Source organism: Glossina fuscipes, unplaced genomic scaffold, assembly GCF_014805625.2.
Source record: "Glossina fuscipes isolate IAEA_lab_2018 unplaced genomic scaffold, Yale_Gfus_2 1, whole genome shotgun sequence".
NCBI lineage: Eukaryota > Metazoa > Arthropoda > Insecta > Diptera > Glossinidae > Glossina > Glossina fuscipes.
Genome location: NW_023998415.1, coordinates 27760750 through 27777055, shown reverse-complemented (window position 1 = coordinate 27777055; position 16306 = coordinate 27760750). Strand labels below are relative to the sequence as shown.

At 34.8% G+C, this 16306-nt stretch overlaps 1 protein-coding gene across 1 annotated transcript; it reads left to right on the top strand.

Moving 5' to 3' along the window:
- Nucleotides 1-531: 531 nt before the first annotated feature.
- LOC119632601 (cell death protein Grim-like) lies at nt 532-1140 on the top strand. Its single transcript, XM_038025579.1, has one exon. It carries the CDS (start codon nt 745-747, stop codon nt 1138-1140), a length of 396 nt encoding a protein of 131 aa, XP_037881507.1. The 5' UTR covers nt 532-744.
- Nucleotides 1141-16306: the final 15166 nt, after the last annotated feature.

The following is a 16306-nucleotide window of genomic DNA, read 5'->3' as shown; positions in this document are numbered from 1 at the left end:
ATTGGCGAATGATCTGAGTTTTGGATGCAATAGGTGCAAGCGTATGTAAAAGTTTACCTTGTTATCGATAATCTAACTTAATTGATATTTTTTAAAACCTAATAAATATATATTTACTCATATGTTTCTCATTCTCATTCTCTCTCCCTCTCCCTCTCCCTCTCCATTTAATTTTATGTGTTCTATCGCCCTTTCTCTCTCTATAGCTTTCTATCTATTTTTATCTCTTTCTCTTTCTCTTTTCCTCTCATCCTCTCATTCTCCACCTCTCTTATCCAATCTCTCGATTTCTACATTTACGTATGTTTATATGTGCGTTCTCTCTTACATTCACGTCTACATTAGCGCCCTCTCGTCACGGACAGAGAGGCTTGATGGCGAGTAGGTGACGAAGCAGTTCTAATTGGTAGTTTGTGTGCGTGTTCCTTTGTTACTGTGGTTTTATGTATTTTGTACAAGGATTGTTTTGGGGATGAATTTTTGTTTATTATTGTTGATATTTACTGGGCTGGCTGTTGCATCCTGGAGCAACAACTATTATCAATTTGCCGAGTTTGAGCGTAATGCATAAGGCAAGACGAATATTTATTATAAAATCGACGGTCATAAGGAACAGTCACAGCTTACTTGATATATTTTAAAACAAAGACATCAAGCCTTCAAGCTACAAACAACTTCTTAATAATTGCTTGACTACAAACAAAAATAAAATATTTGGTAAAATTTTTAACAAATACTTTAAAGATGGCTAAACCCTTTAAGGCACCAAACATCGGTATTAGCGCGAGACAAACGCAACAGCACCAACCGGCTAACAGTTTGCCATCATCGTCAAGGGCTTCTCCTCAGCAAGCCGACGTCGATCATTTCGTAAATGCTGGACAAGTTTATCATATTAATGCAAACTTAACAGCGCCTAGCAGAGGAAAGCCACTAGGATGTTGGGATTTTCTAATTCAAACTCTCTGTTTCAGTCTACGGTCCTATTCGAAGCGTCAACGGCCAGTGATTATTAAAATTTCTTCGGAATTTAAAAGTCAACGCCTCACTGACTCTGCCGTACCTACGGTAACCACGTCTGAGCCAAGTAAACAATCGCATGGATATCGATCATACTCAAACCAAGCCAGTCTGCCATAACGTATACACGTTTTGATAAAGAAATTGATGCATGCAAGCCGCGCATCCTTTTTTTTTTAGTTTAAAAGGCTCAATTAAAAAGCGTTATGTGATGCGTGACGGAAGGATTAAAATGCCATAACAAATTTCAAACAAAGTGAAAATAAATTATTTGAAAAACTCCATAAAACTTGCTTTTCCTTTTATGACAAAGAACTCCTTGATCAAGTTTTAGGATAATTCCATATAGAAATCACAAACTAACAGAATCATGGGAACCCTCTCCTCATTTGTGAATCCTAAGATATTTTCGTATTTTGAAAGAAATTTCAATATCATACTGACTCCTCGGTCTCAATCGAATTACAATAGCCTGGGTATGTCCATTCCCTTAATTTGCGAAGCCTCAAACCATTTCTCACCCAAAACTCAATTATTGGACATATGTATACACTTGATTTTGTTGTTGGAGATATATTATATTCATGTATATTGGAAACGGCGCAATTATGCCATTCCGGCGGAATCCGGTTGGTTTTGGTTGGGTGCCTGCAAATGCGTGAGGGCCGACTTGGAAGAAGTGCTACTCAACACAATGCATTATAATATATTTTCCTCTCTCGGATGGGCGTTAGTTGTTTCCATTAACTATTTAGGGCAGAAGGCCTAATATGACAGCGAAGTGTCGTATGGACTCATGAGCAATTGAACTAGATGCGCCAGATTCAGTATCATCCAAGCTGACTAGTTTATCACGTTGCTGATATCTTTGCAGGTCACTGAGCTTGGACAAGCAGCTTCATACCTCAGACTTTATGAGATGAAGAGCTTCGCATAAAAATACCATGTGATGACTGCGACTATGGTTGTCGGCCGGATCTGTCTCGGACAAGCCTAGTGCAACTCTCCTCTTTCATATCGCTTTGGTTCGTTCCTAAGGCAAGAATCGAGCTGGCTTCTTGCGATAAGGTTTATTCCGTCATTATCAGAATATCTATCTATCTTAACCGTTAAATGATTGAACAATGCAAGTGAAATATGAAGGAAGGGTCGCAAACAAGGTCGCGCTTTACAATTTGATTCTTTAAAAGTCGAAGACGAAAATCGAAGACGGAGACTTTAGGGAATAATGGTTTGAAGAAAAAAGAAAATGCCTAAATAGCAAGGCTGGCCCCAGAACCGATGGTCTTGAGTGAAAGAAACACGGCTCTAAGCACGGCACCGCTAATCGTTTCACATTCCACAAGTTTACTATGTAATGAAATTTTATCGTAAATTGATAAGAAAATCTTGTGGTAGACGTAGGAGAATAACAGAGATTATTATCCGCCAATGAGAAAAATATAACAGTACCGATGTGATCTGATGTGATGTTTAAATAAAAATAAGAGGAAGCTATATATGCTAAGAGCCGTTCATTTTAATTCACGTAAGGAACAAAAATTAGTTTATTCCCAAGTGAAGAAGATGCGGGATACGATGCCTTCTCAATGTTCCTATCTTACTAGACTGATCTAAGAGAGATATTGCGAAAGGGATTTGCATGATTGCTTAGTCTGGCAAAGTATAATACTTTGAAGAAAGGCATGGAATTCTATTTTTAACATATACAAAATCCAGGTCATTATGAACTTGAACTTGACTTTTATTCCTAACGGGCATTAATATTAATAAGGCGAAAGCTTCCCGACCAACATTTTTGATGCATTTCAATACCAGAATTGCTGATTGTGCCTTACAGTTGTATACCATAGCCACAAATGGATTGAAGGACACACTTAAGATCCTGGAAGCAATTAGTGAGAAGAGTTTTCGGGTTTTTAAATCCTTGTTCCCTTTGTCAGCCAAAATTAGTGGTCGGAGGCCTTAACGTCAATCAAAAATAGTGAAGGAGATGAATGTAGTACACTGTACGTTTTTCAGCAGTCCAGTCGGTCAGTCAAAGCAAAATTTTATTGAAATGAATTTGTATTTCACCAAATGAAAATAGCATTACAGTGTCATAGGCACATGTGGCAGTTGACACACTGTAAACGATCGGCATATCTGAAGCTAAAATTGTCTAAAAAAGTTTAACTTTAAACGCTTTAACGAGACAATATAAAAAACACAAGAGCTTAATCCAGTTTGGAGCTTTGATACTTTAAGGAGAATTTTCGCTCATATTAACTATTAGATAGCATGTAGTTAAAGTTAGACGAGGGCACAGCACAGTTCATATCAAATATGGAAAACCATAGGCAACAAGCAACGAGCAATTTGAGATCAAACTTATCTCCCCTTTAAAAAGTGGCATTTAAAGACGGCGGCATAAACAAACTCAGGGGCTTTGGGAAGAGGAAATTCTCTAATACCTGCTTAGGGGATTCGGTATTAATTGGCAGACTTAACGAATTTCTCTCCAAGGCGCTCATTGGCATTTGAGTGATATTATGCAATAAGTTTACTGCAGACTAGCTAAACGACTGTTAATAATTTAAAATGTTACTGGAAATTAAAATTACCCTTTGATTAGTCGCGAAAATTCCCCATAATATTTTCCGACATCAGTTTATTGAAATTGTATTTCCCACACTAATAATTGCCAAAGTTTTCCATTAGTCGTATTATTGTACGTAAACAGTCATTGAAGAAATATGAATTTTTCACAAATACATCTGCGAGAGAATGCTATCGTGATGTACGTTGTAGCACGGTGTGTTGTTCTTTGAACTGAACAAAGTCTCTTTAAGCTACCTAAACCTTTTCGATGTCCTTTATAATGTTCGGTTCTTTCTTATCCAACAACAAGCAAACGCAATAAAGAGTAGAATTATTTTACTTTCATTTGATTGTTAAGCGCATTTGCATTAGTGGTTGGCACTTGTGATTTTGTCATATAGAAGGCGTCATCTAACAAGTTGTTACTTGAAATTCATCAAGATTTACTTATGCTATACACTTTGTCATACATAGATAAGTCGATAAAAAGGAAGACTTTCATTACATGCTCTTGAAAACAAGCCCATATAATGAGCAGTTGATAAGCAACAGTTGCTGTGTGTAATATTTTAAGTGACGGAGTCTACGCATAACGTTGTAGCCGGGGGTAGAAAATGAAACTTCACATCTATTACTGACCGCAGTATAGCATTCAAGTGCAAACTGTACTTGGAGTCGAAAATGAAAATTTGTAGGCTAAAGCAGTGCATAAGTTAGGGAGTAAAGCTATTTAAGTGTATATCAAGCATGCACAAGTATATGTGCAAGTTTATATGTTTGTGTGAATACGCTGACATTTATAAACAACGAAATGAAAGCATAATAAATACGCACACAATCTTGGGGATGGTCAAGACGCGTTGTGAAGGGCAGAAGAAGAAAGCCATCCCTCTACGAAAGACTGCAAGAATTAATAAAAGTACTGGCGGCAAGGGATTGACGATTAAATGGTATATGTGTGTGCACGGCGGCATTAGGCAAAAGCAAAAGGCGAAAGGCGAAAGGCGCAAGGCGCAAGGCGCAAGGCGAAAAATAACAGCACGTAAGGTTGGAATTAGGGCAGGTGAGCTAAGAGCTAAGAGGGTTAGCATGGCGGTAGCATGTTTTGTAAAATTTTTACAACCTACCGCACATCGCACACAACAATCTCGACTTATACAGTCAATTATGTTAATGGGGATGGAAGTAAACTGTAAGAAATAATTTTAGCCCCCCTTCTCCTATTCGCCTTTCACCTTCTCTCTGCCACGACTTTGTCCAATTTACACAACTTGCACAAACGGTTGCGGAAAACAAAAACTGAGTCTAATTTCTATTATAAGTACTTAAGTGTTATGATGGCAGCGAGGTTTTTCAAATCACTTTCATTTGTTTGTTTATCTGTTTGTCTGTTTATTACGTTCGTCGGTTCGTTACACTACTATAACTAAATAAGTTGCAGCATATGAGAACCGTGCCCGCTACTTGGCAGAAATAATCCGTTTTGAAGGGAATTCTTCCTTTTCTATCAAATAATACTTAATAACTATAACCCATCGAGCTTTTAAGGCATTTTCATTTATTATGGCTTCGCTTGTTATTACATGTAAATAAAGTTGCGTATAGTTGCGTAGTTATGTTTCTTCTTTTACCGAACCCATGGTACACGAAACGCATATCGCATGCCCGATAAATGGTCATACGATGTTTTCGTGTGAAATCCAAAGGCCAGTTACGCTAGTTACGGCTGACAATGCGGTTAGGTTGAATAAGCCGTTAACAAGGAGGAGGAGGAGGAGGACGAGGAGGAGTAAGTTGTAAGTTGACAAAACTCTATTTTATCATCGTATGTTATTTGATTGTTTTTCTCCTCACTTGTTAAACATTTCTTTTTTACTTATTTATTACATTTGAAAGCTTATCTCACTGCTATTAGGCTTTCAAATTATGATAATTGGAAAGAGCTAGGAATTACATGGAGTGCTAGCTTTATGAAAAAGTGCTTGCCCGGCAATTGTTTTTGGGTTAAATTACTGTTGAAAACCAATTCTGGCCTAAATAGATTTATGCCGTCCAATGCTGGTATTCTAACTGGTCTTGTTTATCGTATCAGTATTTTGTGTCGGCTTTCGTTGTAAAATACTAAAAATTGGACATTGTTTTACCTAATGCCAGACTATTGTAGTGATGGCGGTGCACAGTGGTTTGAAACAGCCAAAGTGAAGCTTCACTGAACACTACAGTGCGGACCGATTTCGATTTTTATATCCGGACAGGGACCAGGACACTTTATGAGAAACGGATTAATAAATATTTTTCTATTATTATCATGAAACGAAGTAAATACAATAAGCACATTACGTAAGCTTCAACATGATGGATTGAATTGGGCATGTTCCCGATTTTTTTTCCCTCTATATATTATCGTAATTAGCATGGAACTCGTTAGTAACTCTACGAAGTATTGCTGCTAAATTTTTATCTGTTATTCTAGATCTATGTGTCATTAAGGAGATGCGATCTCGTACGTGTAGGTGAACTGGTTCAAAGCATATCAAATATCTCTGGGCATCATCTACAATATTTTGAATGATGTCTTCTAACTTCATAGGGTAAGATGAATGGTGATGCATGCACAAGGCTTGGCCCCAATCGAATACAACTTTTTGACTTGTTTTTTTGTAAGAACGTTTTTATGGAACAAGGTTAGCACATTTGTCGCATTTCATTAAAATTTTCTGCATTCAAAATGCTTTTCATATTCATTTCAATTTCAGCTTTCTTTCTTTGGACAAATTTAATGAAAGTTTTTGCAAATCGTCTATAAATATTGGAAAAGCACATAGACACATAGGAAGGACTTTCGATTAACGAACAATTGGACGGATAGACGGACAAACGAATTACTTACATGAAGAACAGAATGATGTTAGATAATTTTGCGTTTTAACCGCAACGACTGCAACTAAAAGTATGCTATATTTTATTACCTAAATATTTGTTATAAGGAAAACTCGCTTATAAGAAATGCAATGAAATTCCTTATGCGCACGCTAGCTCTTAATAAAATTACTGATTCATTTAACTGATAGAACAATCAAAACTGAAGAGCATTTTGCTCACATTTCAGAACATGCTCTGCATCAATAAAACAGTTAAGATAGGGAGAAAATAATGGCGAAGCTTCTAATAAAAAAAAATTCTTTTTTTTTATGCAAAATTTTGATTCGTTGCATATAATGTAACATGTGGGAAAGATTTTAATAAACTCCTTCAGTAGAATTGCAAATATTTGCATTTCATCTACGCCATAGTCGTCGCCTTTATCAGGCAACTATTGAGGAGGACTAATGCATTCGTAGATCTTGTAAGTTCATCGTTTTTCATGCGCTCGTAATCCGAGTAATTTAGTAAAGTTTAGTGAATGCACCTTAAAGCACCGCTTTGTGGCGTAAAAATAAAGCAAAAAAAAAAAAAAAAAAACAAACAACTGTACGCTAACTACTAATTTAAATAAATACCGAAAAGAGTAAAATAAAAATTTCAGATGTTACACTTTGTCATCCCTTTTTGAAATGATAAGCTAAATTATAATCATTTCTAATGTCCTCTAGCAGTAACATACTTAAAATAAACATAATGACAACTACTCCCAAATTCAGGCAAAAAACGAAAAACACAATTCATGTAGACGTTATAAAATAAAACTGGTCAACAGTTTATAGCCGCCATTAAAAAAAAAAAAAAGGCAGCTTTTTATGATGGACCTTTGTACAGACAGAAAAGAAGAGAAAATGCAAAAATTTATGTGAACTCATTAAAAAGTAACACAAAGTGAGCAAACAAAAAAAAGGAAAAATTGCATAAATTTTTTTTTAACAAAGAAAAAACCACTAAAACAGAGATAAAAAGGAATCTTTATTTTTTAGAATTGTTATGATTTCGTCGTTAGCAACAAACGAAAAGAGACCCAAAATAAAAAGCACTTCTATATCAAAGTTTTCAATTACGGTGAGGATTTTTCATCTAAGCTGGCTTACGTTAAGCACACGTCTATCGTGTGGACTTGTAGATTTCTCTATTAACTTTACATTGGCCAATTTATCTAGTTTGACTCAGTTAATTACCATTCATATGAAACTTTTCAATTTTTTATTATATATCGATCGATCGATCGAGTCCATTTCCATTTATGTTCGATAATACAGGAAACATCACCATATCTGAGATAACTTGTTCTATGAACTTGACTTTAAACGGCAAACGCCTTTATTTATTTTAGAAAATATCCAATGTCTGTCCGTTTACATACATGCAACTTTATCAAGAGTTTTGCATAACAGATTATTATAATCTACTGTGCAACCGGATTTGACATTCACATGATACAACTAACGGGTGGAGAGATACATTAAACATATTATTAAACTTACCTTAAAGCAACAAATTCACCGAAACGATTTTATCCACTCATATAAGAATAAGCACATATTTCACTAGACAAATGTTTCTAAGGTTTCACCGCTTCGGAGATTGATTGCACGAATGAAAAGTAAAGGACCGAGAAGGACCGACCGTTCTCGACTGTTATGGGAGAGAAGAAGTCATTTCAAGAGCTTCTGAAACCCATATTGCAAGAAAGAAATATATCGACTTTGCTAGATCCCAGGTGACGCGCTCGTACAATAGAAGAAGTTGCAATTTTTGATATCACATATTTGTACGGTTGATTAGTCCAGGGCTGAACAAACGCAGAAGATATCAAAGAATTTTTATACAATTTAACTGATAGGTTGGAGATAGTGAGACATCGCTGTCAAGACGCTTTCAAGTCCGTCAGAGATATCGAATGAAGGCCTTGCCAGTAAAGTAAATTCTCCACGGATCCGCCCAGCGAAGATCTCAAAGGCAGATTGGTTCAGCTTAGTGCATATTGTTCTCTTTACTTTTTGACAGAGCTGGGGAGTCGAGTAACGATAAGTACGTAGTAATGTTATCAATTCGTTTGTAACACATATTGTTCTCAATAGCATGATATTCTCATTTTCATTAATAGTTCGCCAATTGTGTAGCCATTTTTCACTCTGGGCCTATCTACACATCGATTGTCTGTATCTGTTATGTTTTTCCTCTTTTGTACATTTTATGTATTCCTCATAAATCCTATTGTATAATTGAATGTAAATGAAATTCTGGTCGCTTTTTTTTTTCCTCCTTTCATTTCATTCTTCGATTTTAATTGAAAGGTTTAGCACAAGTGTAATTATTTTTCTTTAACTGACATGTAATTTTGTTGCTACGGTGGTGGATGTATTTCTACTTAGATATAATTGAGATTTCTATATGCTCTTTACAGTAGATACGTTTACTGCAGCTTTATACGATAAGCAATGAAGTGGAAATAATGAAAAACTACTTTCAAGTTGTTTTTCTTCTTTTCATGGAAATCAGCATAAATGATTTTATTAAAATGTCATTAGATATATACTCGCACGTAACGAAAATGATTTCAGAGAAGATACAAAACAATTTAGGCATTAAAACGTCAACATATATATATATGTATAGATAGCTGATATTTCGTATGATTTAACGTAGATTAGATTAGATTTTATTGATTATGAGAATTCTTGAGAATAAAGTCGAACGCAAAGCTTATAAGGAATAAGGGACTGATCATAGAATTATTAAAGGATTAAGAGACCGATTGTTGATTCATTGTTGATTGTGACTGACTCACTTTAGCCAGCTCTTAAAATATGTAACTGTTTTAAGGAACCCTTGTAGCCCTTGCCTTTTATTGCATTCCAATTCATTTGCTAATTACTTTTTAATTGATTAATCAACATTTTAATTAACTTTATGTGGCTTTAAAAAGCCACTAGTACAGCTACAACGATTCGAGATCTCATCTCAATCAAAAATGATTAGTAAACCGAACTATAGTAAGATACTGGATATAAGGATATATGTTAAATTTATGTTAATAACACTCACACGGTTTTACGATTGATTCACTTGCCATGATAAAAATCCAATTAAAATAATTATTTTTTAAATCGATTTAAGGCCTATTAGTTGCGCCATTTCCAAAGAGATCCATATAACTTGTTAGCACTCCGACGACCGACTCTCGCTTACCCACCGCTATACTGTTCGCGTTCTACTCTCCGCGTTCTTTCATTTGATACCCATATCGATGGTATTACTAAGAAAGAATTAATCGCGTTGCCTACCATATTCATTTTAAAACTGACCCATTTTTCGGCAGATATGTCTTCATTTGAGGAGCGTACAAAATAGTTTAAAACGTTTTGTCTTGTTTGCCTTATGATAAATAAGCATTAACGAAAGCATCAACGAAATTGAAAAAAAAATTATATTTAATTACTCGTAACTTTGTGTGGACTCGGCCGATTGTTTCCACTTTTGCATCTAGCTTTCTAGATCCAACTTTATTAATTTCTGAGCAACGAGCAAAAATCCAAAAATTTGTTTTTAGAAAAAACTGAGTTGTGTTCAATTTACGCTCCATTGCGCGCATCAGGGCATGTTTGTCCAATTTGACCCACTGAGTCTTTATAGAATCTCTGAAGCCATCTTTTGCGTGTTACATACAATTTGGAGAAAAACATTTTACAGTGGTGGGTAAGAAAAGAACGCCTCACTCACTCACTCCCAATAATTGGGATAAACGTAATTGACAGATATGTTAGAAATGGATTAGAAGATCTCAAAACTTCTGTCTGTCTGATGCATGTTTATCAGAGAAATATTCGGATGAGTATGTAAATAGTCAATTGCGTAATGAATGTAAGCGAAAAAACGATTCTGATTTTTTTGGTTTGCCTTTTATTAAGCATTAAGTTGCTCGGCAATATCGTGTTCGGCTGAAATATCAGTGGAAATGTTAGGACTAAATCGATGCATGATAACATTCCGACCAGAGCAAGACACAAGTGACTTCATAGCGATTTCGCGCATAAATATTCTTTGGAAAGATTGAAAGACTGACTTACGTTCGCTCCCATAACTGCAATTATGCTAAATTCGACTTTAGCTAAGTAGTTATTTTTGGGAATACCAAATAACTATAAGCGGAATCAGCTCGATTTGCGCCACGTCTTTGAGAGAATACATTGTCATGGTTTTCAACGTCATGTAATTAATGGAATTGTCAAAAGTCCGATTTGACGTTGGGCTCCTTAGATTTCTCTTTCCGCTTATAAAACCATTGTTGGTGATCTCGTAACATACATATGCATTACGTTCATTTACAAAATAACTGCGTATCGGCCTATTACAAGTCGCCGAGACAAATGAGTTTTACTTTGCACTAAATGAATAACGATTCAGTTACTCTTCTTGCGAATGCTTTGTGTAGTGTACACGGTCAAGTTCTGACTAGCAATCGAGCCAAACTACTTTGAAGGACGAACCGAATTTTAAGGTCTTTCTGAGCGAATATCATGTCAGTCAACAAGAGATGGGAAGCAAAAGGGTTGAATAAATTATAATCAACTATTCGCCAGCACGTGGAGCAGTTAGGGAAAGGCAGCAGATCACTTATTTATGTCTCGATCAATGCTCGATTTTGAGTCGACTCTGCTCTGATCGCAACCCTAACACCCTGCGCAATCGTCGCTGTGTCTCACTGCTGTTAAAATGAGAATGAAAATGTTATACTCACGCCATAGTCCCAAATTAGAAGATTGAGATGGGCCGTCCAAAAATTCCGCTTAAAATAGAGGAAAAATCTGAAATTTACTATCGATAGGAGATATTTCATTAGAAACTTGATGTAAACTTTTAGTAATCGTTTATACTGATCGTGAAAAGTATTATTGCAAGACAGCTCCTATCACTGGACACTCACCTAACTAAATTACCGTATGCAACTCAATGGTCATGGGTTCAAATCTCAGGTGCGGTAGAGTTTGTAATAAAGCCGAACGCCTTAGATGCTAGTGCTTTAAGACTTTAGTCTTAGAGTTTATTCTCTGGCTAAATTTATAATAATAAAAATAATAATAATAATAAATTCCCGTTTTAATCGATTGCATTCCTAAACCAGTTATTTCAAACGAAGGTTGTTCCGTTGTGCTGGTGCTTTTAGTTAAATCGTCAACCCTTTCGGATATCTCTGCTAATTTGCTTTTAAAACTTTCATCTACTGCATCGCACATGCATGATGTTTATAAGCCTCGAATTCTTTTAATGACTTCTTTTTTCATAATTTTCAAATTTAAAAAAAAAAAAAAAATATTTTTGTTTCTTTCAATTCTTTCGTTACACAATTAATATATTATAACATGGCGTGAAAATTTACGCATTGTTAACTATTTACAGAGAGAATGCGAAATTGAAAGAGACTTAAAAGGGTATAATTAGTCTCAAAGGGAGTGCTAACATAGAATGAACATTTCAAAAACTTCAAAAGCCTTTCAAGGGTTTCTTAATCTCGAAAGCGTTAAAGGGAGTTTCCTTGCTTCTGTTTTTCATACCATAAATATAAACATTAAATAACTTGAAAATGCATTAAATTTCGTAAACTAAAAAATTTCAAATTTTTTCAATTTTTCTTTTTCTCTTCTTTTCCTTTCATTTATTTATTTATTTATTTATTTATTTTTATTTTTTTTTTTCTATCCTCGTCACAAAAACAAGCCACTAATAGAAATAGAACATGACATTTAATATTTCTTAACTAATGTTGTCGTATGCCGCACATAAATTGTTACATCAAAAAAAAAAAAAAAAGAAAAAAAAAAATTATGCAATCTATACAAGACAAGCCGCAAACCAAGCAGCCATTGGCTTTCGGAGATTAGAAAAAGAAAAAAAAACAAAAACTTAAGAAAGTTTCGAGCATCGTAGAATTTTAAATACATAGCGGCCTCTATTGAGTCTTATTTTATTTATTTACTTTGTTTTTTGGTCAATCTACAGACCTATAACGCATAATATTGAAAAATCGTTACAAAGAACAACTATATTAAGCGAATTGATGTAGGGTATTTAATGGTATGTCCCATATATAAAGTTTTTATTTGCTATACCCTACACCAATTGCGGTGCAAGGTTTATTCAGTTTGTCCGGACAAATGTAAATCCCAAAAGAGCTTAGATAGAGCCACCTTTTATTATACCGATCGATTCTGAATCGATTCAATCTTGTCTGTCCGTCTGTCCGTCTGTCCGGCTAATGTGTACCCATGCATTTTTGCGCTCAGCGTACAAATCGCAATTTTTAAGATATTTTGATGAAACATAGTACACTTAAGTGTTTTGAATCAAAGACGAACGTTATTGAAAATGGTTCGACTCGATCCACCTCTTGATCACTCACAAAAATATTTTAAGAATTTATATATTTTTTAATAATAATTTTAAGAATTTCACAAGAAAAATCGCTTAGTAACAATATTTCAACATTCTAAATTGATGTGAACATTTTGGATCAGATGCGGCTATTTTTTGAACCCTCTCTCATAAAACCGATCCTACGAAAACGGAATCTTTACATGGTAAAAAGATATTATTTTCAATATTTCATGGTGAAAACTGGTTCATAAGAGTAAACTGACAGGCAAAATCAATCGAATCGAATTTTGACTAACTAGGTATATTTTGTAGAGTAGGCCCTTCGGGAAAAGGTTTAATTTTTGCATATTTCATGATGAAAATTGATTCATTGTAGCAATTTAACAAAAAAATTAACGCTAGGAAATTTGGAATAGGTCGGTCCATTTATTCCAATCAAGCCCTTATATGGAGAAAAAGTCTAATTTCTAGTTTTTTATGATGGAAACTGAAAAATAATAAAATCTTTCGGAGGAGCAAACTAACTTTCGTAAATTTGGACCACGTCATTTGATGTTTCGGGTATCTTCCGATATTCGGTCTTTCATAAAATAATGTATAACTTTTGGTGTATTATTACTAAAACAAGTGAATAATTGTATTAGGCGAATTGATATAAGGTATTTAATGGGCGGGCTTACCCGGCTTTAATATTTTTACTTCAAATATCCTATAAAGCATATATAACCTGTGAAAATCTGAATTGACTAAACCATGTCTGCCCGTCTGTTTGACTATGTGATGTTTGTTCCTGCTCCCAAAAATAAAGATATCGCTTTCAAATTTGGTAGAAGCATTGAGCAGTAGAGCATGAACTGAACGGAACCTTACACCTTGCCTGTAAAAATTGAAAAAAAAACGGCCATGCCCACACAAAGTTATAAGTGATTAAATTCTTTTTTTTCACTTTTTTAAGATTCTATGCTTAATAAACAATCATAAGGTAATGGATGTATTTATTATCTGCCTAAAAAAGCGTTAATTCTAAAATGGATATGATCGACATCACGACCTGATGGATTAATTTTTCCTTAATAATACCAGCGATATGGATATCAAATAAAACAAGTTGGAGAGTAGAATGCAAAAAGTATGGTAATGGGTACGCGGGATTCGGATCCGGCCCAATATAACTTTGTTCCTTGTTTGAGGGCGAGTTGGAAGAAAAATCTCGCTAGCCTTATAAGGATATAAGTTACAACTAAGGCCAATTATTTCGAAATTTCTATGCGAGACGCACAGATTGATGAGCAAACAAATAAGCTGAGTAAGTGACCGACTGATTAATATAGAGTGGACATCGAATAGTACGCACTTGTGATGCAATTGCAAACAGAATAACGAAATCAGAATATTCGCCCTCTTCCTGTCAATGATGGCTATAAAAAATGAAATAAAGTGTCAAAAAATTTCTAAAACAACTTATAGAAAAACACGCATACACTCACTATACATAAATGATATTTATAAAGGAATGATTGCGTGTAACGTTCATAGGCCCTCTCTTTCAATTTTTATCATATGTTGGCATCTAATGTCACGGTTGCTTGATGTGACATGTGTGACTTCGGTTGGGTAAGTAAATATTCTGGTATGAGAAAAGCGCAACTTTACGGGAAACATATTAATGCGCATAGTACGCAGAAAGAATATTATTTTCGTAATAAATATTAGGGAGACCCGCTCCCTCTTATAAATATTTGTACTAATAATAATTGTAAATGGTATGTATTTCTGTGTTGACAACATATGATAATTTTTTTTTTTTTTTAATGTTTGTCGAGTTCACTGCTGTTGCTGTTGCTGTTTGTGTTGTTGTTGTCCTTCCTGTAAACTATATGCATACATGCAGATGAAAATGAAAGGGGGACAAAGCATATAAACACGTGCTGGTATGCCTGCCATGCTGTCATATAACACAGGATTTAGGGAAACCCCATTTTTTATAGTAGTTTGTTACTGTTGTTGTTAATGTTTTTGTTGTTGTTTTCATTGGTCTAAAAATATTTTAAACGCTGAATTTAAACGTGTGCCTATCTATTGCACTTATGCGTCTGTTCTGTTGTCGTTTTTGTCGTTTATAATGAAAATAAATAGATTTTTTTCGCTTTTAAAATTTATTCTCGTTTTCTTTCTTTGTTTTGTATGGAAAAACCATAGATCTCCTGCTGAGTCGTGTGTGTACAACTAACAAACGACATAAGTGTAAATTTCGGTTTAGGCATTTGTTCGTTTCATACTTGAATATACATGTTCTCTGGTATTATAGGTGACGTGCGGGTGTCATATGTAATGCACGCGTTAACGTATACATGCTTTGGGGTCGTTGTCGAAGTAATTGAGCAACGAATAGATTCTTGAATCCATCCATCGTTGCACTATCTACCGTACGATATCTGTTTTGTAACTACTTCCAGATTTTTCAGTTATAAGTCTTGCAGTCATGTTTAGAAAATTTCAGAAAATTCGCCTGCTTCGGTGATAATACTTTTTTGAACGCAAGTGCACTAAACAGATTTGTCAATTGCTTGTCTCCTTTTCTTTCTTTGTTTTTTTTTTTTTTTTTTTTTTTTGTCGGTCTTACTATTGGAGTCATGTGTTTTGTATCATTTTTGATTTTTTCCTTATTTTTTTTTTTTTTCTTTTTTTGTTTTAGAAAATTGTGTTGTCTTTTAATCCCTTTTGAAAATGTGAATTAATAAGCGTATCGGTAGATAATTGTGACTTATGCGAAAAAAGGAAACATTTGGAGAGAGGGGAGAGCGATTTTTTTTTTGTTTTCACTACGTTGCAAGGTGCTTGCAGTTATTGCACGATGAGCTCGAAAGGGTTTTTCAAAATAGCTGGATCTAGTGGTGTTACCGATCTTTTATTGATGTTGTGTCAAAGATGAAAGGTAAGGGGACGCGTAGAAGCCATGTCGTAGGGTCGTGATTCTTGCATCGCTGCAAGCTTTTTAGGTTTTTAGGCACATAGGCAGGCATTAAATGGCCCAAATCAATCATAAGCAACGAGCGAATGCTATTTTTACCTGAGAATAGATATTACTTGTGCAGATATCGGTTATTGGTTAAGTTTTAAATTTTTATCCAAGCAAAACCAACATTAAATTTATCTGGTCTAGTGTACATGCTATAGCTAGTTGGCTTAAATCTATTTCACTTAATACTAGACCACTTTTCTATACGCATCACTGAAGAGTGGTATATTCGTTACGTCAAAACGTTGGCAGCATCCAGAAAAAAGCATCAGAGACCCCACAAAGTATATATATATATTCTTGATCAGCATTAAATTCAGATTCTGAATCGTCTGTCCGTCCGTTTGCCTTTTTAAGATAACAGTAATGGATATAAAAGATTCG